At 31.4% G+C, this 26,739-nt stretch overlaps 1 protein-coding gene across 1 annotated transcript in view; it reads right to left on the reverse strand.

Annotated features, from left to right (window-relative positions):
- The window catches only part of LOC129908972 (protein still life, isoform SIF type 1), a 419,398-nt gene that overhangs the window by 49,216 nt on the left and 343,443 nt on the right, over window positions 1–26,739 (reverse strand). Inside the window, exons 19-20 of the mRNA XM_055985825.1 lie at window positions 24,818–25,004; window positions 14,194–14,308 (exon numbers count right to left, since the gene is read on the reverse strand). Coding sequence (XP_055841800.1) covers window positions 14,194–14,308; window positions 24,818–25,004 — 302 coding nt within the window. The remainder of the gene's footprint in view (window positions 1–14,193; window positions 14,309–24,817; window positions 25,005–26,739) is intronic.

Here is a 26,739-nt window from a genome sequence, read left to right on the forward strand (position 1 = left end):
CGGCAAATATTTATGGTAGGTACTTTTATTAGAAATTTAAACATTCAGGAAGAACTATTTTAAAGTTGGTTGAAAAACACTTGTTTTTAGATAGTCATGAAATTGTTCTAAAAAAGAAATGTTTCAAAATTTACTAAGCCCTTTACTGCATACCATATTCTGTTCATTGCATCAAAATGATAAATGGTTTTTATAAGTTTAAAAACCAAAATATATTCTCTAAGCCAAAAAGACTATTAAAAACGGCTTTTGTCTTAAAATCGTTCCCTGTGGCGTATACGTACTTTTTTTTTTAAAGTGTTATTTATGCCTTCCCCCTTTGAATTCCACGCTAGAATTTTTAACATTGCTAAATATTGCTATACTTAACGAAATAAGCTAGGGTTGCCACCCTATATCCTGGCATAAATCAGGGTTGCCATGTGCTAAGAACTAAGTTTTTAGTATCCTTATCGAGTTTGAATATAAATTATACGCACAATTCAAGGTATTGTTATTTCAAAGACTTCCACAAAGAGTTGTCTTAACAAAATATAGCATTTCATAGGGTTGCCGCCATTTTAGAATATTTTTCTTCATATTTTTCAACTTCAAAAAACTAAAGTTGGGTTCTGTAAATGGTATCGAGACAAGAAATACATTTAAGTGAAGATGGGGACTATTTGTCTCCCTTTAGGTGGGAGGAGTGTGTTAAAATAGAAAAAAAGTATAAAAAAAAACAATAATTACAGCTGAATATAAAAGAAAATGGGTAATTGAATTTATTCTATCTTATATAGTTATTTGGCAAAAGGGTGAATTTGATTTGCAAATCAATGAATTTAATTTGAAAAGTATTGTCTTGAGATATTTAATACGTGGAAATGATTGTTATTAGCATAATTCTGTTGAAAGATGTCGATCATTTCTTAAAGTTGCATACTTTGAGGCTTAATTTAGAGAACTAGAAATTATTCTTTATTTGGTAGCAGAATTCATCTAAAGTTTTATTACTTAAGAAAACTTTCTCGTGATAACCATATATGTATTAAAAATATAAGTGAGCGTACATTTTTCTGTGTATAACTTGTATAATTCCAGTTGACCCTGTTAAAAATTTTGATAAATCTTTATAAAAACTCTCGACATTTAATTAAAACACATTTTTCTTTTCCTTTCTTTTTTCCGTCCGCTTATTGATGAGAATTTCTTACGAAAAAAAATTAAAAATATTTTACATCCGATACACGTCAACCTTATGGCAATTTACGGTCAACACCGCATCCATATAGGATTTAACAGAATGTATACAAAAAAGTACTCCATATACACTTTCAAAAGTTAATCTTTTTGTATTTCGAAAACTTGCCATCTGAATATCCTATCAAACACAAAACTGTGGAATAAAAACATAACCTGATGAGAAGTTTGAAAATCCTTTTATACACTGTGATGCTCTGATGTAACCGAAAAACAGGAACCCATCATCGCAATCAAAAGGACTTACAGGTTCCCATCGTGATGATGTATCATCGTCGGTAGTGTATATGTGTGTATTGCAGGCCGGAACACAAAAGAGCGACCCCAACACAACCTTTAGTGATTATATCTCTTCTCACAGTAAAAGTTAAAAAAACAGAACACTTTTGCCAGAAACTATAAGAGTTTGATAGAAAACTTTCGATATATTTCGATTTATGATGGTTGCCAACTTAGTTTTTTGAAAAGAAAAACAAAAAAAAATGGAAAAAAGAGTTGCTAACTTTTAGTTTTGCCAGTTCAACTTACTAATTTTCTGGACAAGTAATTGAAAATGTTTAATTACAGCTTTTTTACGAAAGTAAAAAGTTTGAGTTCAAAGGTAAATTAAAATATGTGTTAAAGAAAAATAGTTCAAAAAGACCAAAAACAGTAGATTTTGAAAGTTCATGTTTTATCCAATTTTAGCCGTATTAAATTTTTGTGGACATTATGTTCATAGATAAAGTTTCTTATTTTCTCCTATCTATAAATGCTCAAGTGAAAAAAATAGACCATTTAGTAAAATCATCAAAAATTTCGTTTTTTTCATTTATGAATAGTTTTTCTTAAGTTTTTTACAATCTTTAAATTTAAATTGTTTTTAAAGGATACACATCGATAGGAAATTCAATTATCTACAAAAAATTACTTAATACAAATTTTCAAATTTGGCTTGCTTTTCAAGTTATAGACAAATATTCAAAAAGTAACAGGAAAAGTCGAAAATACTGATCGTTACAAAAATGGTCATATCTTTATAATTTATCCATAGATTTTAAGAAAATTATTTTTTGTTTCATTTTTGCCAGAAGGTGTACTAAACACAAAACATTTTAAACTATGAGGATTCGAAAGATTTTGATTTTTTTTGCAGAAATTTTCTTTAAAAACTTGTTTTTTTTTTTAAATGTTTTAATACATTGCACTTAAACATATGGAGTGACCCAGAAAAGTTGTTCTAGCGTTTGTTGTTTATTTACTCAGCTTTCAGTCGCCAGCTTTTCTGTTCAGATTAGTTGTTTATTACTCAAGATATAGCCCGAATACTAAATAGGCTGGAAAAAACAACGACAAAAAACTTTGAAAAATCATATATCGAAAATGTATCCATCGTAATTTTTTTTTAAAGTGATTTCCGAGTCCCTGAGGTCAAAGTACGTAAGAAAAAAATAGTGGTATTGAGTGTCCATTTTGGCTGTAAACCAGTGTTATCTAGACAAGTAATTGAAAATGTCTAATTACAGCTGTTTTATGAACGTAAAAAGTTCGAGTTTAAAATTTGTAACAAACTTTATAAAATAGAAATTTCCAGAAAGTTACGACTGACACAACAAAATATAACATAATATCAGAGCACATCTCATCATAAGACACCTCATCATAAAACTTCCAAAAATTGTACAAACCATATTTAAATTTTAACTAAAGTGGCAACCATAAAGCCTTGAAAAAAAAAAACAACAACACAACTGCAATGGCGTATACAAAATAAGCCATTGATTTTTGATTTATCCAGAGATATGACCTCCAGGCCACCAATGGTGATGTTGCCTGGTTAAGATGATGATGATGGTGTCCATCATATGCTTTCTGGCGGCGTGTCCTTTCCAGTTTTATACCAACAACATCGAAAATAGGTATACTTTATTCATATATGTATCTCTCTAGAAGATCCACTTTGTGCACACACAACACAATGTTCATCACTTTATCCTTTGGGGATATGCTGAGGATATGTGTACGTATAGAATCTGCATGTGGAGAGCATATGCGTTACTTCTGCGACACAACATCCTGTTAGTGGATTGTGATATGAGTGAATATTCTACCTTTGAACATAGTAAGCACAGCAGGCATACATATATAGTATATCTCAGGGATGTGAGGATTTGATATCCTCTTGTATCGATAAGACCCTTTGTGTTGGTCCCAGGGTATCTGACGTAAGGATTCGTTGTTGGTTGCGTTTTCGTTTGAACGTGGAGTCGATGCTGATTCGGCTTTTAATCAAGTTCTCTCTCTCTCACTCGAATATATGAATGTATATTTATGCACGTTTGGTCCCTGAAGTGTTTGGCAATTCAATATTTTCAATGAATATACTATACGACAACGATGTTCGAGACCGACCACTGACTGTGGAAACGACGACGACAACGACAACGACGAACGACGGGAATGGAGACGAAATGATGATGATGATGTTGGTGAATACGAATACCTACTTGTCACCGCAGGAGACAATCGAACATAAAATGGCGAAACTTTAGGGTGTTGCGCTCCAGGAGGTAACACACGAGGTGTGTTAAAATAACAATTTTGGACATTGTGGCCGGGAATAAGGAAAAAGGTGTTCACAGCAAAAGGGATTGGTTTATATGGAATTTTTACATTTTTCAAGGCTTAACTTGAGTGTTGAACTGAATATCATCACGTTCCTATAGGAACAATGCTATAGTAAGAAGAGGCCCAATTTTAAGGTCTTTAAGTAAATCCATTAGGGTTGTGATGGTGACAGAAACTTCGTTGCAATGTCCAAAATTAACAGAAACGCTAATCAAATTTTCATTTTGTAATGCAATTTGTCCCTGGGAGAAACTGCATTTTTTTTTTTTTTTTTATAATAAGCGCGCACTAAAGGGATTAATGTACCCTTAATATGGTGAACACAGTACGAGCATTAGGAAAATAGGGAGGGGTTTGAAAGGAGATACCGATGTACATTAGTTTTGAAGTTCTGAGTTTTGAAATGGGATGGGAAAACAGAGGCGGGTAACGCGTTCCACATTCGTGTAGTGCGGCTGAAGAAGGAATCTCTGTATTTGACGGTACGTCCGAAGTTGGACTCAAGGGTAAACTGATGAGCATTCCTTGAAGCGCGAGTATTACGGTTGAATTGTTTCAGGGGAGGAATGCAACTAGCTATTTCATCGGAGCACTGCTTATAAAAATAACGATAGAACAACGTGAGACATGAGACGTTACGACGGTGCTCGAGAGACGTAATTGTATCAGTTATTGATCTATCACCTATCATTTTTATAGCTCTATTTTGTATTCTATCCAAGAAACTCAACGAGGTTATTGGAGCACCTGCCCAGATGTGGGAGTTATATTCAAGCTTTGGACGAATGTACGCCTTATAAATAATTGCTAGATCAGACGGGGAGAAAAATTTCTTGCATCTTCGGAGGAAACCTAAACATTTCGCAGCGGATTTAGCGGTGTCAAATATGTGTTCATTCCACAGGAGGTGGTTTGTAATGCACATACCGAGGATGGAAAGCTTTTCGGTTTCTTCGATGCAAGTACCACTCATGGATAGTGGCATGGGAGACATGTTCCTCTTTAATGATAGTAAGCAGCATTGAGTTTTGGAAGCATTAAATTCTACGCGATTTCTTATTCCCCATTGGACAATGCTATTAAGATCAGAATTTAATGAGTTTATCATATTTAGCCGTTCAAGATCCACTTCCGAAGAACTTGGGCGAGAATCAGGAAACGAATATGAAAAACTGAGGGTACTATCATCTGCAAAACAGTTGAGTGGATTAGAAGTTTCAGACAGGAGATCATTTATAAAAATGAGAAAGAGAGTCGGAGACAGAACGGAGCCCTGTGGCACACCAGCATTTATTTTGTGGGTTTCAGACTTGAATCCATCCAATACGACTTGTATTGAACGGTTCGAAAGGTAATTTCTAATCCAACGAAGAAGAGATTCATCGACGCCAAAAGCACGCATTTTCGAAAGAAGAGCTTGATGCCAAACTCTATCAAATGCCTTTGAAATATCAAGTGCAACAATCTTACTTTCTCCAAAACGATGTAAAGATTTGTTCCACTGCTCGGTGAGATAAACTATCAGATCACCAGTGGACCTGTTGCTACGAAAGCCGTACTGCCGGTCATTAAGAAGCTTCCGTTCCTCAAGATATTTCTTAAGTTGAAAGTTAATCAACGTTTCCATGACCTTGGAAAGAAGGGACGTAAGTGCGATTGGTCGGTAGTTTGAGGGTGAGGAAGATTCGCCTTTTTTGGGGATAGGCTGGACAAATGCTGTTCTCCATCCACTCGGAAAGAGACCTGTAGAGTAGGACAGATGGAAAAGCTTACGCAGTGGTTTTGCCAGCGTGGAAGAACACCTCTTCAGAACGATGGGGGGGATACTATCCGGGCCAGCGGATTTGTGTATGTCAAGATCTTTAAGAACTCTTGCTACTGTACGAGTGCGAAAGAAGATTTGTCCCATGAATCCGTTTACGCGCTCAAGTACTGGCGGAGTCATGACACTATCAGGCAGTGTTGAGTTGGCAGCGAACTGCCTCGCAAGTAGGTTAGCTTTGTCAACAGAGCTAACAAATGGAGTGTCATTGAAAACGAGCGTTGGAACCGACGACGAGGTAGTGTTGCGAATATTTTTTACAAATGACCAAAAATTTTTACTACCTTTGGGACATTGTAGTATTTTTTGCCTTAATTCTTGATCATGCAAAAATTTGGTTCGTCGAATATGGGCGTTGCTGGCCTTTCTAGCTTGTTTGAACTTTTTTCGGTTTTCCTCAGTGGGATTGGCTTTATAACATCGAAAGCTTGCCTCTTTAACCCTGATAACCTCTTTACAGCTCGAATCAAACCATGCATTCTCTTTCGGTTTGATTGTTTTAACCCTATTCGGGATAAAATTTCTCATTCCGGAGAGAATTAAATTTGTTATCATATCAGCACTGGAATCAACGTCACTATCGAGGAAGCATAGCGACCAGTTAAAGTTTTTGAAGAATTCGTTGAGTCCCTCCCAGTTGGCTTTCTCGTATTGCCAGACGGTTCTTCTTGGTGTTTTTTCTTTAACTGGGTTTGTTTGACACGAGAAATTCGCTGATATGACACAATGGTCTGATGTGCCTAGAGGCGATAATACACTAACAGTGTATTTATCAGGGTCAGAGGTAAGGAACAAGTCTAGAGTGTTTTCAGCTCGACCATTAACGTCCGATATTCGAGTCGGCTCGTTGACAAGCTGAGTTAGGTGGTTTAACTCAGCAAAGATCTCGGCATACCTTCCTTCGGGTGTTGTCTGGCCAGAAAAGCGAAGCCACGAAGAATTGTGTACATTGAAATCGCCCGTAATAACGATTTCAGTGCGAGGATAAAGGGTAACAATCCTTTGAATGGAGTCGGACAGAGCATCAAGTTCGTTAGAAGTTGAATTACTGTCCAGATTGGGGCTCCGATAAATAAAACAGGTATGAATGATGCGCTTATTAACCGTGAATTTAAACCACATGAAATTAAAATATGTGTTTGTACATGGACCGTATTGTGGTTGAAGTTGGTATGCGACATCGTTTCTAATATAAACGGCGAGACCATGGTGGGAAAAGAATAATGGCACCAAGCTATACCCAAATAGATTAAATTCAGAACAGTCTGTATTTTCACCTATTTGCGTTTCACTCAGTGCCAAAACAGCTGGCCTGTTTTGTACAGTGTAAATATACACGTCACAGAAATTGGATCTTAGCCCACGAACGTTGGCATAGTCGACCCTGAATTCATAAACCATTTCAAAACTCAAAACTATCTAAAACCTATTCGGACAATTATCTATAATGATTTCATTTACTAAATCCCAATTAAAACTTCACAAAAACAAATTGTCACTAGTGTTATGCCTAAGTGACAATTTGCATTGAAGAAGGAAATGAAAACGGATAATTAATATTGAAGCACGAAATCTTTTGATCAAGCAGAAGAATTAAGGACGATGTAAAAGACTTTTGATGAAGCGGTTTCCTTCTAAAATATTGTTTTATTTTAATTAATTTGCCATTTTGAAGACCTAAGTCTACAAACGTAATAAAGAATTTGTTTTGTACTAAAAGCAGAAATGAGTACTTTCAAAAAGTTTCAGAAAGCAAACTATTGCTAAACATCAGGAAGATAACTGGAGTCAAAACTGAACCTTGTGGCATACCAGCTTGTGTTCATATAGTTAAATTGTTTTGTATGAAACATAATGCCAGTTATTCTTAAGCTTTCACTCTTTTGAAATTTTAACAACCTTCGAACGTGAACATCTAAGGCATACATCGTCGGTCTAAAACTTTAATCTCTTAAGGGGGGAAATCCCTCTGGACGACAGCTTTTTCAATAATTTTTTTTTGGAAAACTTAAAGCATTTATTGAAATTTGGGAAAGTATGTGATATTATTGACATTATAAAGTATTGATACAATTTTTTTGAAGTACAAAAAAAAACAAAATGGCGGCTCTACAGCTCATTAAAGTTGACGCCTCGAGTTTGCGCCGTGCAATGTCCAGGTCCAGAAAATTATTTATAATCAAAAAAGAAATTTGTTTCCAATAAAATATATTTATACGCATTGCATGAACCTAAATTTAGTAAAAAAAAAGTGTAAAATAAAACTTAGAGACCAAAAAAACGAAAAAACACAATATTTTTTTATAAACAAATTGTTAAAAAAAATATTCATTGTAAAAATTTTGTTGAACTTTTAGGTTCATGCAATGGCCAATAAATTAAAGAGTAATTTGCAATTTATTTCAAGTCCATAGCTTCATTAGTTTTTGAGTTACGTTGCACGGCGCGGAAATAAGCGCGCTTTGAGGAAAAAGCGTTTAAAGTTTTCGTTTTCGTACTGAGGTAGGTTCAATGGACATGGGTTTCGGGACTACCTTGGGGCATTTTAGGCTTCATTTAAGGCTTAGACCACTGAAAATAGTTTCTTCGGTTGATAAATGAATTTATAAGGCAAAAAAAAATTGATGCAAAAATAAAAATTTCCCCCCTTAATCAAGAATCATAAGCTTGGGGGTAATATTGTCAGCGAAACAGTTAGAAGTTTCAGAAAGACAAATTCAGAATAGTGTCGTAGATAAAACGGAACCTTGAGGTACACCATCGTTTATTTTGTGAGTTAACTTACAGGCAAACTCGTAATTTATTTGAGTTTCTGGAATGGCCCGTATTTTACTGGAGAAAAGCAAGCAGATATGATTCAGTGGTAAGAGTATTCCTTACTTGACAATAATTAACGTTGGAAAATGCTGTTGCAAAGTTCAAAAATCATCTGATAGCTTCGTTTAATTGATGCCAAAATTAATCATCAAAAAATTTTGAATATTCCAACTCGACTGAAAAACATTATAATTACTGTCTTTTAGGAATTCCAAAAACGAAGTTCCTTAGTTCCTATCATATCGTAAACTTTGACTCTATTAGACCCTTTTTCATCAGCAAAATAAATTTAGTTTTATTTTCGGCAAATATTCCCCATCAAATTGGTTTCAATTACCAACTCAGGTTACGACTTTCTATTAGTTCCATATATATCTTAAGTCTTGCTTTGTTTGACTGTGCCTGTTGCCATATAAAACATACAAATAACTTGAAACTTAAGAATACCCTAATAATACCAGAAGACAGAAATCGGCTCCCAGAGAGTGTGTCAGAATCTTCAAATTTCAAAAACAAGAAACAAACACAAAACACATCACTTCCATATCTTCCATATCTATCTCACACTAGAACTGACTGCAATCACAATAGCAGCACAATCCAAAGATTTATGAGCTCAACGAAAGGATCGGCTATAAACATCAATTTGCAGTGTGCCGAATTGAATGGTCGTTTATTTTTATTTTAAGAGCTGTGCTTGCTCCTGGTCGTTTTTGCCTTTTGCAAAACTATTTAACGTACTCTATTCTATATACGTTACGTTATACGTACAACAACTCTCGACTGGGCTATTAAAGACAGAGTATCTTGTATCTATGGGAAGTTTTGTGTCAATATCTCAATGCAAGAGAGGGCACTGGTAGACCATTATCGCAACCACTACACAACGTCATCACCCTTTTCCACTCCATAAAGCATCCGGCCGGGCAGAGGGAGAGAGATATGGGGTCGTTTAGGTTGGTTGTTTCGACGTAATTTTTCCTTCAAGGATATAAAGTTTCATTTGAAAAGGAGTGAGAGGGAAAATAATGAAAACCCATACTCTCTTTTAAGAATAACCCGGACCCCGACCGAACCGAACCCGGTTGTGTCATGTGTTGAAGCGTCAACAAGGAATGTGCCACTTTACTGTTCAACAATAATAATTACCCTGGACTTAGTAAAGTACAAGAGGGCTGAATGACTGGCTGAGAGGGTGTGACAGGATATGGGGTTAAGAATGTTTGTGTTTCCACCCCCCCCATTCCACACCTTAATGTAACGTATGTTTATAAACACACAAACACACTCATACGAAGACTCATATAAATTTCGAACTTAATGTTAATCACTGATAAATCTTTGTTTCTAGGAAAATTAATTCAATACAAAATGGATGCTTTCCCTCATTTCCTGTGTGTATATTATTTCTGTAAATGTGTTTGTTAAAGTATAGAAATAATTGTGGTTTTTCCTTTGGAACGAGTATACCAATTGACGTAAAGGGAGCTCGAGCACAAACCTACCGAACCGACCGACGACTCTTGACGACCTTATAGGGCCCCAAGTTATGTGACATGTAACACATTTCAAGTCTAATATAGCATACATTTGTATATGTTTTGTGTGTGTTATGAATGTATTTTAAGAGAAAGATGATCTCTGCCTAATTGTGGGTGATGAACGTTTTAATAAAGCTTGCAAACTAACAATGACACCATAACGAAAACCTCAAACATTACACAAAGGATTGCATTAAGTTTTTTTTTTGCGTCGTTAAACATAAAGACGACCGACGATGAGAGAATGTAACTCGTATGAGTGAGAGAGAGTTGGTTTTGTGCCACAAGAGTTTTTATGAAGTGTTTGTGGTAAGAAGAAGAGTGTTTCGTTTGTTTGCGGGGTTATAACGCTGTCAAGGATTATTTTTTTTTACTGTTGGCTTTTGGCAAAGAATCTGTGACACAATTGAAGTTACGAGTATGTAGAGGTCTTCATTTAATTAAGTTGGATTATATAACTGGAAGGCAGGACAAGATGAAGAAGACCGCCTTGCTAAAGAATTCAGGGTCTTTCGTTGCATTGATTGAAAAGGGAGCAATGCTGTAAGATGCATGTATTGGTGTATCAGCTAGTACTGAAGGAAATATCAAAAATCTATAGTTAATTCAAGAAACAAGGATCAAATCATCTTTCAACTAGGTTAAAGTTTTTTATGAAATTTCAATTTCGAACTATCAAAATTGTCAATGTTTTTGTTTTCACCTCGGTCTCGGGAATCACATTAAAGAAAAATCCAATAGATACGTTTGCGAAATGTGATTTTTTTTGACGTTATATTTTATCCAATCTCAGCCACATTCAATTTTTGTGCCATAATGTTTTGTGCTTTAACCTTTTAGAAGATATTCGCATCCAAACCAATGCCCACTGATTTCAATAGTTTTCTTATGGTCCCTATGCATTGCGACTTGGATGCGAATATCTTCTAAACGGTTAAAGCAACCAATTTGAGGCTAAGGACTTTTTTGTAGAACATTTAAGCCCCTACAATAATCCATCTTACTAATTTAATAATAATGACTTTTCAGTGAATTAGAAAATTTTGAAAATTAAAAAAAGTTTTTATATTTTTGTTTAACTTTGACCTCGAATATCTTTCAAATGGTTAGATTAATAAAAAAAGTTATTAAGACCTTTTTTGTGGAGCAATTTGTTTCCTACAAGAATATGGCATGCGCGTTTGATTATTATAATTTTTCAATTTGTTACAAAATTAAGAACGAAAAACGAATTTTTAAAGATTTTCGCGAATTTTTGGACCTCAAATACCTACATAACGGTTAGATAATTCAAAAAAGTATAGCGTTCAATTTTCTACAAGAATATGTAAAAAATTGGCTAAAAATTTAATTAATAAAAAAATATTTTTTTTTTAGTAGAAGCTTGATGTAAAAATGGATAATTAAAAAGCGGAGGACCTTCCCATTAAGATAAAGAGCTCATATTTGGTAAGTATATTCTAGAGGTGTCTAGCAATCGAGTTTTCGAAGTACCAAATAAAAAAAAAAGAAATTCCATTTTTTTGACCCACCCTAATACATATGCATATGTATATCGATAGAAAATTCAATTTTCCACAAAAAGTTACCTAAAAAAATTTTTATATTCAGCTTGCTTTTAGAAAAAAAGTTTTAGTTAAAAAAGTAACAAAGAGTAGAATTATTTTATCGTTACAAAAATGGCCATAAATTTACACGGTTAAAAAATTTAGTGTACAAAAATTTGCGTTACCAACACCCAAATTTTATTTAAATTTAATAAATAGATTGTATAAATTTTTAAGTCTAATACAAAATTTATTGAAATTACTTTTTTTTTTGTATTAAAAATCATGGACATATTCCTAAATTTAAAGTTTCAGTTTATTATAATATTTCATTGTTTTTCTTTACTGTTATTTTTTATTATTTTAAGTATATTCTTTCTTACTTCTTTAAAATGAAACAAAAAGTTCCTGAAAGTGATTACTCGTTATAAATATAATAATGGTGATATAATTATCTTCTTTATATTTTTCTCACAAACTAGGTATGTGAAGTGAAATCTTATTGCCGATCAAATTTTGTCAGTAATTCAAACATTTTATTTCCAGCAACTACAACAACACAAAGCGCCTTCAAAATAGTGCAAATTAGGGTTTTTATATTTTTCTAAACCAAAATAGTTTTATTTAGATACTTTTTCAAGTAGCGATAACTCTAAATCCAGGCACAAAAAAAATTATTTCTTTTTTATAATGTCTTCCATTTTCGTTTACGTTTTTAATACAGTTTGATTATAATTCGATTTTCTTGTACTAAAAAAAAAGAAGACGAGTATTTAATTTCAATCCTGAACCAGATAAAGTTATAATTAAGGTACAAAGGAACTAGTTTTAGATTCAAATTTTCTAATATTTCAATACTTTTGATTACATTTTAGTGTTTTGTATTTGAAACTAATACATTTTTAATTTTTTGTATTTGAAATTAATAAAAAAAAAATTTAAAACCTATTTAATAAAATCGCTATATTAAAAAATAATAATTTTTGTTTTAAAACTACAAAGATTCGAAGGATTTTAAATTTTTTTAAGTACCTAAGAAATTTAAATAAAAAATCGATTTTGAAAATATGTTTTGATTCATTGGACTTAAAAGTCTATGAGGTGACCCAGAAAAGTTATTTTAATATTTCTTGCTTATTTATTCAGCTTTCATTTGTCGCTTTTATTTTGTTCTGATTAATTGTTTATTACTCAAGATATATCCCGAATATACTTTCAAAAACAAAGGCAAAACACTTTCAAAAACCATATCTCGAAAACCTACCCAAACATTTTTTTAGATATGATTTTCGAGTTTTCTGGGTCAAAAGCTATGCGAAAATAATTTGGTGTCCAAAATATTGTATTTTTTTTGTAGACTAGTTCAATTAACTACAAAGCGTCAAGCCTGTGTTCAAAATTGTAATATGAATATTTTGAAAAAAATTGATTTGAAAAAAATTAGAGGACGGATCCCAATTGGTATAGTTATAGTCTCGATATAGTACGAACACAATTTAGTCACACACTTCTTAAAAAAAAAAAAAAATTGAACTTGTTTGCTTCAGTAATGGCTAGATTATTGATCCTATACTCGTACCCAGAGCAATTGCTATGTATGGGTAAATTTGGTGTTTGGACTGATTTATTGAGGGGGACTGCTTGAGCAGTACCTGCCGATTTTTCCTGATATTAACAGTCTAGTGAATAATAGCTTTCAATCCTTTTTTTTGTGGAAATGAGGATGCTTCATATCACAATTTGTTGGAATAGAATTCGACTATACATTTCATGTTTCTGCCTTCAATTGTAGTATCCTTGCTGGATCATATCGGCTCTTCTTTTCCTATTCGATAGCTTAAATTCAAAAAATTGATTCTAAGTATTGAAATATAATATTTTTCAAAGCTTTTGATATCTAAAAGCCCAAATTCAATTGTCCTAAAATTGTACGATAAAACATTCTGTATGCTGATCCTGTGTATAACAATTGTGAGAATATTTTATAAAATAAACTTCTGCTGCATCTAAATCTCATTTCATTTCCCATCATATATCAGGTTCTTATTGAAATCATATTTTTTTTTACTGTTGTTCATAATTCAAATCGATTCATTGTCCTTTTTCTGATGTTCCTATACAACCATCAAATAATCAAATTTTAATTTTATTCCACAAAATACCCATCGGTTATATCCTTTGAATTCTCTGAATTAGAAAATAACATCAATACATAATAAATTTTTTTTTTTGTTGTTGAATAGAAATCATGTTTATTTAACTCTCAACAACAAATACTAGCATAATACGAGTAGTACAGTGCCACCCTTTTTTTGGATTTTTGGTTTTTTGTCTTGTTTATAGAATAGGAACTTCCAACCAGGAAAATCCATTCAAAATATATAACAAGAATTGAATGTTTCTATATTAGATACACCTAAAGGTAGTATAATAATGTGCACTCTCTTTCAATGTATGTGTGTTTGAATGAATTGCTCTATTTTTATCCTACCAAGTATAAAGATCCTCTGAACAAAGCCATCATCATGAGGATATTATACAACCCATCATATCATGAATGCAGCAAAATATATAGAGAGAAGAACAACTTGAATTCTTTTGAGCGTGAATGCGCACTTACCTCATCATCATGCATAGCGACTGTTCCTCCTGAAGCACGCTTTCCAGATACATCATATCCAGGTCGGATACAATTGCTCCATTGATAACAATTATTTCGTCCCCCTTGATGATGCCTAAAAAAAAATAGAAAAAAAAAGAACAGAAACATTTTAGAGAATTTCTATATGATGTATATTAAAAAGTGTATATATATATATATAACTGTTTTATAGAAGTTCTATAGGAGTATATGACAGGACAGAAATGAACACAAGAGAAACTGTCTCTAAAGATTAACAAAAAAAAAAAAAAAAAGGACTAGGAACTATCTAGGTGTATACGAAACTGTGTAAAGAGCTCACAGATGAATGGATAGATGTGTCACCGTAAGTGGTCAACCTGAAGGAGCTGCAATCTCTGAAAGCAAGGACTATCTCTCAAGGAGAATAGATATACACAATAAAATTGATTTCATCATATTTCCAGCAACTACAACAAAGATAAGGATGACAATGATGTGGTCGGATGCATCCGCAACCCACCGTAGATATACGAAGGGATGTAATATTCAATGCAATTGTAACCTTAAGATGTATCCTTTGCTGCGTCCTGCCTGACATATCCACATGAGTGACAAAATAATAGATCACCCCTTAGATCGTCAAGTGTATTGTTTGAGAATCTTTGTGTGTATCGTGTTCCTTATTCATAATTCTTTACAAAGACCATAAACACACACAGGTTCGTCCTTTAACCATATTCACATCTACATGTCAGGCGGGGGCCGCAAAAAGGATATTCACGTTTTAAGAGTTTGTCTAAAGTGCCAGATGCTCTAATGCGCTTAAAGTGCAATTGATAAGGCTTACAGCCAGCACAACGACAACGATGATGATGAGTTGCAAGGTGAATAAAATTCTTTTTTTTTTTTCTATTTCGTGTCGTCTACTTTCAGGCGAAAAAAAAATGGAGCTTTACGCAAATTGAAGACTGTCCTCGTTTCAGTCTTCTATTGTGTCTTCTTTTAGTCATCAGACTCGACTCAGTTCGGGAGTAGGTATATGTAATCTTTCATGTGGTGTCCTTTTTTTCTGGAGACGAATTTCATCTATTGAAAATCAGACTCTTGGGGATAAATCTCCACCAAAAAAGGATAAGTAGGAATGCAGGTTAACATAAATTTTTTTTTTTTTTTTGATTTTTCATCCAGGACGACCTTTCTCTACTTTATACTCTTACTAGATTGTATGCTCTGAAGGGTTACTTACTCACTCTTGAGGTTGCATGCAAATGTCAACTTAAGTTTGTTCTTTCTTTCCTTGCATGTGAAAGGAGAGAGCTTCTTCAGTGAGCAAGAAAGTGTTTGGTGGGATATGGATATCCTCTTTCGGAAAGAAAAATGTAAATTATTCTTCAGCATCTTTGGAGATAAGATGATGGATGGTAAAGCAAATTCGTTCAGCTAGGGCTTGACGGTAGACACATTCCACACACACATATGACAGACTTTTATAAGAAAAAGGAAGACAGACGAATCACTTGTATATCCTTCTAAGATGTTTGTCCATCATCGAGAAGAAACAAAAGTATATTCAAAGTCTTTTTTTTTTTATACTATGGCTGGTTTGATATTCATAGCTACATCAGCGCCAACTGGTGACAGAGCATGAGTTAAACAAAAGTTTCATCTTAGCAACAAACACACAGAAGCAAAAAAAAAAAGAAGCATAAGGAGAATCCTTATTTAGTTTGGTGTTATGATAATGACAGGTAGGTGGGAAGGTAGGTATAAAGTCCTAGAAGGATGATGTCTTTGCATGTGTCAACATATACAAGTGCTAGATTTTTTTTTTTTTTTGTTATTTTTGTTGAAGATATGCGGTTCCTCTGATGATGGTGCTTTTTTTTTTGTTTGGTTAAGTTGAGATATTTAGAAATCGAGAAGGTATAGGTACTACATAATATACCTATGGATTTAAATGTTAGGAAGGATATTATATTTTTTTTTTCTAATAGCTTTGTAAGTATATTGAGGTTTTCTTTTAGGTTTTTTTTTTTTTTTTTAAGTGTCACAAATAAAATGTCTTTTTAATGGAATAGATTTTTTGTGTGGGAAAAATGTGTGTCTTTTTTTTTGTTTGTATTCAGCTTTAATGACTCACATGTGGTTGAATTGTTTTTTTTTTTTTTTTTTTTTTTGAGGTTTTTGTTAAAGAAGAATGAAATTTTTATGACAAAGGTAGTAGACATGATGAAAAATAATAAAAAAAAAAAAAACAAAACCTTGGTGTGTCATTATTTTTGGTAGGTATAACAAGAATTCTGTGAATTATTGGAAAAATTTGTAAATAACACTGGTCGGCAAAAAAAAATCGGAAGCAAGATTTTAAGTGACTTTATAGTGTACTGAATTCAAAACTGTTTGCAGATTTATTCTATCACCTCTTGTTTTTGAGCTAATGTACTCATCACTATTTTTGCTATAGTCTCAAAAAATCTTATTTACTAATACGTTAAGGTGGGTCGTTTTTGGTTTTTGGTTTTGAATTTAAAATCGTAAAATAGTAAAGACTAAGAAGGGGTTAAAAAATAATCAAAATCGGTTAATATCTTTTTGCAAGCGCATCGCTTCTAAAGCTGGAACAAAATTTAAAAAGTTGTATTTTTTCAAAAATAATTTTAACCACCCTAATATCTTTTTTTTAATAAAATAGCTTTGGACAACTCTTATATGAGCTAAATATTATACAAAACAAACAAAATTGTTCAAATTGGATAAGGACTTCCGGCCGTTCCGGTTGGCGTTTTGAAATTAGTCAAAATATGGCAAAGTTCCTATTTTTACGAACTCTTTTTTTAATTGTTATAGACTACTTGGTAAATTATTATTTTTTACCAAATTTGAAGTAAAAATGAAATCGTTAAAGATTTAAAAATATGTCGGCCAAGAGGGATTTGACTAGTTAACATTCTCCTCGCTGCACAGTGGTCCATTTGGTACTTTATGGCGTCAAAAAAATATTTAAATTAACATTTCTTGATGAAAAGTCCTGAAATTTAGGACACTGAAGCATATTAGTATGAGAAATACGAGAAATCTTCCAACTTTTTTTTTTCAAAATGATGGTTCCAAAATGGCGAAGAGAATAAGCTTTTATAAATTTTTTTTTTTCTAAACTGAATATAAGCTAGAAATTTAGCTAAATAGATGTCAAAAAGATGTTCGCTCTTAGATTTATGTAGAAGTGTTCATATTCAATGAAAATTTTTTTTTTTTTAAATTTTAAAACAAAGACCAAAAAGTACCAAAGTATTAAAAAAACACTTTTTTATAAACTTTTTATGCTATTTCTTTTGGAATTTTTTGTTAAAGTTAGCACAGTTTTTTAAATTTTTCCTATTAATTTTCATTTAAAGTTGATTATTCTGGTGTTATATATTTGCCAACTATGATTTTATGAAAATAAATAGGAAAGATGTAAAAAAATGCGATAACTTAAAAAAAAATTCCAAGAATTATCATAAAAAGGGTATAAAAGTGGTTTTTACAAGTTTGGTACTTTATGGTCTTTGTTTTAAAATTAAAAAAATTTGTTTTTCATTGAATAGGTATGAACAATTTTCCATGATCATAGAGAATGCAAAAAAAAGGGTCCGGGAAATGTAAGTATTAAAACAGGGTCTATCTTCAAATGAAAATTTTTCTTTTGAAAATCATTATTAACGGTACCTTTATTTTTTAATCCGATTTTCTCCAAAACTACTAATTCGATTTCAAAGATTTTTTTTTGTAAAAAGCGTTTGTATAATTTTAATATAAGCCAAAAATAAATTTTTGAAAAATTATTTTTTGGATTAAAAAGAAAAATTTAACTTTTTTTTTTTTGAAAAATCAATTTTCGGAATTCTGACATTGAATTTTTTTAAATTTTGGTTTAATTTGTGGATTGGTAAATTTTGCGTCTTAGTAAGGGTATGACAGCATCTAACTGATTAGCCGACTGTCATACCTGGGCGAAACGCATATGGAGTTGAGGTCACTTAAACTTTTTAAATGAATTATATTCAATCACTCCGCTTAAAAATAAAAATAATTTTCATTATTTAAATTTTTTTTTTTTTGAAAAATGATTTATACAAAATTAGTTAAAAAAAAAAACAATTTTGAAATTGCATACTTGTTTTTGGACTCATTTTAAAGTTTTTTTTTTTTAAGTTTTTATGTAAGTTTTTAAGTTTTTATATAAAAATACTCTTTAAAATTTTAGCAACTTGAACTTTAAAAGCAAGTTCCTGCGACCCAGTCGTGCATTTTATTTTTAAATGGGCTAAGTCAAAATATTGATAAAAAAGATTAGACCACGGTTTTATTAATATTTAGTGTGTTTTCCTTTAGCCGCTTTTTTCTAAGCAATTTTCTGAATTCATGAATAAGTTGTTATTCCGAGCTTGTAAAGTTTCAGCCACTCAGCACTAAGCTTTTCTAACAGTTGGTAGAAAGGTTTCTGCAGATTTTCGCTAAGGTCTCTCAAGTGCGGTTTTTATGCAATTCATCGCCGGAAAAATCTATACATTTTCATATTCTTTTTGTTTCGGTCTTGAATCAGGTATTTTTTGACCTAAAAGAGGACACGCGATAAAGCCTACAAGTTTTTTTTTTTTTTTTTAAACATTAGAAAATGTTGTATCAAGTTTAATAAACTCAAGCGGTCACTACGGTGTATGCGTAATATTTAAAACAAAAAATTTGGTTTAGATAAATTTGTTTTCTAAACAAATATACCTAAGAGCAGTGAAACCTTTTTAAATCACCCTGAATACAAAAAATATGCACAAAAAAATTTATCACTTGCCCATGAAATTTGGAATTTTTGGAAAATAAATCTAATTTACTTTCAGTGAATTTTCAATTTACTTTAAAGAACACCTCAATTGAGGCAAATTGAATTTGCATAACCTCAACCACTTTAGAAGCATTTCCTGTTATGAAAACATCATTACTGAGCTCCATGTGCTATTTCCAGGTGTTTAATGAGATACATTTCGCATTCCACCTGTTAAAACGAAAAATAAGGATGACCGCGACTTTCGTTCTTAATGCACTTTACAGAAGAAAAAAAAAAAGAAACAAAAGCTGCAGTAACAGCACTTTGAAATATCCTTGGAAATTTTTTTATTTATTTTCTTCCTTCGAAGGGACGCAAAAACATTCCAAAAAGTCCTCCGAGTCAAAGTAATATTTCGATACAAAGTTTTGTTGAAAAAACCCATCAGCTCAACTGGGTTAAACTTTCTAATTATTCTGTCATGTTTGCAACAAAAAAAAAAAAAAAAAAAAAAAAAAATAGTCTCCTGGCGCCAAGAAATCAGAAATTTTCATTACTCATTTTGCTTCACTGCATCACCGCACACAACCAGGATATGGCTTATTGCACTTTCGCGGTGTGCGCATTTTGTCCATCATTGCAGCGAGCGCACCCCTATAACACTATAATATTTTCCAATTATCCTTGCAACTTCTGCACAACTATCTTTTCAACTTTTCTCGCTACCCCCTTCTCCTTCACCTTTCTAATGACGATGTCAAAAAAAAAATAAAGATGCCATCGAATCGCAGCAGTTCGCAGCTTAAAAGGAGCAAGCAAGTGAGTAAAGCGCAATTTCTTTTTCTAAGCATTAAAACACCTTGCCTTGGAATTGGAACTTTTGGTTGGAGGTATCTTTTCTGCTTCTTGTTCCTTCACCCCAGAGAGAGAAAGAGAGAGAGAGAGAGAGAGAGTGAAAAAGAGGCGTCTGCTTGCATTAATTCCCGTTGACTACTAAATTTAATTGGATTTCCAGGACATTCGACGTTAATTTGTTGCTAGTTCTTTTTTTTTTTCTCTGTTTTTATTTTTTTATTTGGCAGTAAGGGTACCTACCTCAAAGAGATTTTAATTATGTGCGCTAGATCCTTTGGTAGTTGATGATGGATAGAGAGGTAGGGGACTATAGTGAAGAGAGAGAGGGAGAAGGGGGATTGTTGAGTCGGTGTATTGCGAACATTTATACGTCAACAGTATCACTAGAGACAAGGACCCTTACCTATCCGCGAAATGTTGTTCGACTTTTATGAGGTTATCATCCTCGCGTTGTCGTCGTCGTCAACCATCCTATCAGGTAGGGTGAAACCGTGCGACACGATGTTGACCCTATATAACATTTTCTATCTAGTTAGCGGAGTGTAAGGTAATTGTGTTAAATTTCAGTTTGAACGACGAATGGCCGTCCCTCAGAATTGCGGAGCCCGGGGCTACCCGATAAATGGGCCGGCCGAAGGATAATGTGATTTTCGGGAGAAATGACATTTTATGATGCTTCTGACGAGGGAGAGCAGAGTTTCAGTTATGTGGCGATTTTTTAAGCGTTTTTCAATTTTTTTTATTTTGTTATTAATTTCCAGTTGCAAAATCAAATTAGTATTGATTTTCATAAAATTGACAAGGATGACATGCAAATGAGCTGAAGGATGATGAACGCAGTGTGTGGTTGATGGCGTGAATATTTTTCAGAATTTTTTTTTTTTTATTTTTTTGTGACAAATTGCTACTTATTTGATTCCAGAGAAGTGGTTTTTATTAAATATGATACAATTTTTTTAAGTCGATTTTATTTACTAGCTGGTATTTTTGTTTGTTTTTTTTTTTTTTTGTATTTTTATTTTTTATTTTGACGTGTTGGAAAATATTTCATTAAATGCTATTAATTATAATATTTTTCATTTGATTCTGGATTTATAATCTGTATTTCATGCTTGTAATTATATAAGGGATGTGTTTATTTTTTTTTTATATTTTGTTTCATTTTGTGAATAATAATTAAATGTTTGTCTTTTAGTGTGGTTTCAATATATCGAAAATTATAATTAAAATGCGTGAAATTGAAAATTACATATACAATTTTTTTCTCCCTCTCTATTAATGGGTAGGGTATTATATAACATAAGGTTTGTTTTTTTTTTTTTTATTCCTTTTTGCTTTGTTTTTGTGATTTATTATTGGCTAACTCTGTATTGCAAACAAAATTGTATAAGTTTTTTTTTTTTTACTTGACAAATTAGTCTTGAAAAAATAAATAAATGTATTTATTACGTAACTGTCCGCTTTAAAATGGATTTTTAATTATTATTGGTTTAAGCAGTTCGGATCAGTTTTTGATTTATTGTGTTTTTTTTTTGTGTTGTTTTTTTTTTATGAGTCATTATTTTTCTTATAGAAAAAAAAATTATTGTTTATACATATTTAATTTGCATTGGGTATAGTTTTGTACGCAATAAAAATTCAATTTAAAACCAGAAAGTTATACCCTTATACCAAGTTTTGTTTCAAAGTATTTGAAATAAAGATCACACTGGCAAATATCAGCTAAAAAGTCATGAGTTTTAAATATTCCACCGCAATAATTTATTTCGCCAAAGAAATTATAAGCCATGGAAATATAAATACCGCTTACGATGAAGTTACAAAAAAACGTCTTTAAATGGTTTTGACCTCTAAACGAAGTATTTTATTTCTTGTATAGCTCAGAAATTTTAGAATAAAATTCTGAAAATCGTTGGAGCGTAGTTTTTTTTTATATTCAAATTTTCAAAATATGTATTAAAAAAAAAAAATTGGTACCTAACTATGTAATTAAGGAAATAATAATAGACATACGAAATATGTATAAAAATGAACTTATAAAAATAAAATTCATTCAGCCGTTTTCAAAAAATAGATTTTTCAAAAAAAAAAATAGAATTTTTCAAAAATTCGAAAATTATAATAGTTTACAAGAAAATACAAAATTTTTGGACACCAAATGCTGTTATACTTATCATATCGTGGGCACAACGCCAAAACCACGAATCTGCAAATTTGTAGTTTCGAAAAAAACGTCTTTAAAGTTTTGGAAACTCATGCAATCTTATGGAAACTCGTGCAAAATTGATATATTAGGCTTCTAAACAACAGATGGAGGATTGGGGTCGATGCAGTGAATAGAGGTACCGATAACAAGTTAAATGGCGCATTAAAGTGAAAATGTCCAAAAATGCAGATTCGCGGTTTTGGCTTTGTGCCGACGATATAGATTTGAGCCAGGAAACTTGAAAATCTTATCTAAAAAGAATGTTTAAACATAAGTTTTCGAGATATGATTTTTCAAATTTTTTTGTAGTTTTTTTTTTTTGCAGCATAATTAGTACTTGAGTAATAAACTATCAATCTGAACAAAAAAACCGGTACCTGAAAGCTGAATAAATAATCAACAATCACAAGAATAACTTTTTTGGGTCACTCCAGATCTTTAAGTGGGGTTGGGGTCGAAATTCTGTATGTTGCAAAATTCTGTATTCAAAATACTGTATGCCAAAATACTGTATGTCAAAATTCTGTATGTGCAAAATGCTGTAGGAACAAAATTCTGAAAGTCAAAATTCTGTATAGCAAAATTCTGGTTGGTCAAAATACTGTATTTCAAAATTCTGTACATCAAAATTCTGTAAATCAAAATTCTGTAAAAAGTGCGCGCGCACTTTTTTACATTATCAAAACGATATTTTTTTACAGCATTTTTACAGAATTTTGATATACAGTATTTTGCCGTACAGAATTTTACAAAACAGAATTTTGCATGTCAGTATTTTGTTGATACAGTATTTTGACGTACAGAATTTTGTATTTACAGTATAATGACGTACAGAATAATGGTACATATTACAGTATTTTGACCCCACAGAATTTTGTCGTACAGAATTTTGACAAGCAGAATTATGACCCGCTCCCCTTTAAGTGTTGCAAAAAATTAAAAAATGTTTTAAAGGAAATTATTGCCAAAAAAAATTTCTTAATGAAATGAAAAATCTAAATCTTTCAAATCCTTATAGTTTTATATTTTTTTTATGTGTAGTACACTTTTTGGCAAAGATAACAAGAAAGTATAAAGATATGATTATTTTTGAAAAGATCAATATTTTCGACTCTTTTTGTTATTTTTTGTATATTTGTTTATTATTCAGTAATTTTTTTGTAGATAATTGCCGATAATTCTATCGGCCTATATCCTTTTAAAAATTTTTAAAATTAAAAATAAAATTGTAAAAAAATATAATAAAAAACTATTCAAAAAACAGAAATAAATACATTTTTAATGTTTTTACTAAATAGTCTATTTTCATCTTTTGAGCATTTATAGCTTTTGAACATGTAACGGAGAAAAAAAAAAAACTTTATCTTTTAATATAATGGTCATTGAATACGGCTTAAATTGGATAAGATATTGACTTTCAAAATCTAGTGTTTTTGGTCATTTTGAGCAATTTTTCAGATTGATCGTTTATTACTCAAGATAAAGCCCGAATACTATCTAGGTATGTTGAAAAAAAAAACGACAAAAAACTTTGAAAAATTATATCTCGAAAACGTATTCATCGTAATTTTTTTTAAAGTGATTTACGAATTACTGATGTCAAAGTACGTAAGAACTCAATACTCAATTGAAAATTGTTCTTTATCTTTATATAAGTGCTACTTAAACATTTTTGTACGGGACCGGCCCCGTCAAGAAAACGGTTCTATGAGGCAACTACGGTAAGTAACGTTTCAAAAAATACATTATTTATTTCAAAAAGACGCGCTATACCGTTAATGTTGGTTCTATGATGATCTAAAAAACAATTAAAACTTTCCCTCTTGCGAATAAACAAAACCCCTTTACTAATTAGTTTGAAGCAAATCGCTGCAAAGTCTTAGGTTGTAGCTAGAGATAGATACACGAAGACAGAAATACAGAATTGCGGGACCTATTTCATTTTATTCATTTCCAAAAGCAGCTTTTTAATTCAAATTCAACAGATGGAATATAATTGATTGATAAAAAAAAAGAAATGGTACTGAAATTTGAAAATTATTGTAGAATTCGATATGTTTACTTGTTCATTTTTCCTATTTGCTAGGAAAAAGTCTTCACAGAACGCCACTTGTGTAGTTCAATAGTAGGTATGTATATGAATAAGAAAACATCGAAAATGACGGTGCTCACTTCAAGCACTTGTTGAAACTTCCATTTAAATTAAAATTATTTTACATTCATGCAGATGACTCTTTTATTATTCAACAAAGGTAGGTATTGCAAGCAAAAGGTAAATTGCCATTTATTGATTCATATATTGTTACAAGGACATTACAAGGATTCACACCAGATTTTTCTATATGTTGATTTTTATTATTTGTTTACTATCCTTTTTTTTAAATTAAACATTGAACCAATTTCAATTGCATACAAAATCATTTTTCTTATCCAACAAAATGTATATCAACCTTTGAAATGCAATATGCATGTGAGACAGTGATTTAGATGCATATCGTGTTTCATTGTCATTTTGAAGTTTCAACAATTTAGATTCAATCTTCTCTTTGCAAAAAAAAAAACAGAAATATAAACATAAACTACCACCATTGTGAAAGAAAATGACTCCTTTCCGTTTACATTTTTTTTTTTTTTATTCCTTCAAATAGAAAATTGTGAAGGAAGATTGAAGAGATACCAAAATAAGGATAGGACAATAAAAAAGGACAAACAAATTAAACACTATTTTTTTTTGTTGTTGTATTTTTTCAACTCACCATTGTGCATTGCAACGCTCTTGTCTTCAACACGGCTAACATAGCAACACAGTTCGTCCTGGCGTTCAGCATTTTCAATGAGTTCAGCCTCCACAGAGAAACCCCACATCTGTTCCAGAGTTGTCCGCTGCAGTTCGACTTGATAAAGGATCTTCATGCAGACTTCAATGAATTCATGATTATGCAACTGAAATGATTAAACAAATTGTTTGCAATTCAAGTTAGTCAATAAGTTTGAGGATAATTTTTTTGTTTTTGTTTTGTTTTTATATTTTTTTTTTTAATTCAAGTTCCCCGAGTTAAATTTAATTGTTTTCATTCTTCTTTTTTGTCCCTTAAAGTTTGTTTATAATTTTATGCCAGTTTTTTTTTTTTTTTTGTTTTGTTTTTGTATATAAATTTAGTTATAGGTGGTGGAAGTTTTTTCTTCCTGGTTTATAGGGTATTTTTTTTATATTTCTATTCTTTAAGCTTAAGTTGGTTTAAGTAAGGTTTAAACAAAAAACAACAACAAAAAAATGAGAGAATAGTATAAGTACTTCCCCTGCTTTATTTTGTGATGAAAAATGTTTACATATATGGTAATTGTTTGGGAAAATTTTTCCCAACTTTAAAAGTTGGGTCATGCAAACGGAAGAGACGGTTTTTATTCTCATGAATGCCAAAGCAGAGTTTTATAAAGAAAAAGTTTTCAATTATACAATTGTAGGTGGTAGTTTGGAAAAGTAAATTGAGTAAAAGTTGTAATGGGAAAATGCGAAAATAATTTACATATTTTTTTTTTTTGAATTTAAAATATTTTTTAAAGTTTTGCATTAATTAGTTAATTACTATATAGGAAATGGAATCGTTTTTTAAAGTGACAATCTGTATTTAAAAGGGGTGAAATAAATTAATTTTTTTAATGTTGTAATTTATGTTGTTTTGGTTTTGTCTGATTTGGAACAAGGCTGGGAGCAATTTATTGGAAACTTTTGAACATTAAAACAAATGCATTTTGTGTTTAAAGTTTGCATTTGCATTTTTTCCAAGAACCAAGTCCGTTTTGTCAAAACCATTTTACTATAACACTGGTAATTTTAAGGCAATTTTTTTTTAAGTGTATTTGAGCTTTACTTAAGAGAGAGATAAAATTTATTGCGTTGTCATTTGGAAGTAAAATCTTCAATCTGGAGGGGGAAAAAATGGACAGGTCTGAAATGGTTGTTTTTGAATGTCAAGTATCTACATAAATCAAATTTATTCAAGAAACCTGACTTTGCTTCAAGGAAAATTTAACTGTATCATATTAAATTTGGTTAAAGGCCAACTGTCACGAATCAAACACGATTGAGGAACGGTGCTTAGTGACATAGTCCAATGATTTTACGATTTCACTTGTTTCAAAAATATTTTGTGTTTTTGATAGGTACTGTTTAAGATGCACAAAACGTCCACAATTCAGTAGGAAACAAATAAAAATAAAAATGTGAAACTTTAAATTATATTAAATTGATGCAAAATATGATTTTAAATATAGTTGGGGTAAAAAAAAACAATATATAAATATAGAGCAAGTTTTGTTAATTTTTAATCTTATTTAAGGATATTTGTAATGTAAAAAAAAAAATATTTATTGCAAATAAAAAAAAATTGCATTGAAAAAAAAAAATATTTATTGCTGCTCTTTCAGCTTAAGCTGTGTGTTAGTAATCGTTATAGTGTTTTTATCTGTATTTCCTGGTTTTTATCAAGTGAAAAAAATAAATAAAACATTAAAAGTGAAATTTTAAAGTGGTATTTTTGTTTTAAAACACAATTTCTGCTTAACTATTCATATTTTGGTGTTAAATTGTGATTTTCACATTGTGTTGTTCCAGAAAATTAATCGTAATTCTTTGTTTTCTGTGAGTCATTTTTACTTTACTCTCCAAACTTCTTTG

The sequence above is a fragment of the Episyrphus balteatus genome, chromosome 2 (genome assembly GCF_945859705.1).
Source record: "Episyrphus balteatus chromosome 2, idEpiBalt1.1, whole genome shotgun sequence".
In the NCBI taxonomy this organism is placed as follows: domain Eukaryota; kingdom Metazoa; phylum Arthropoda; class Insecta; order Diptera; family Syrphidae; genus Episyrphus; species Episyrphus balteatus.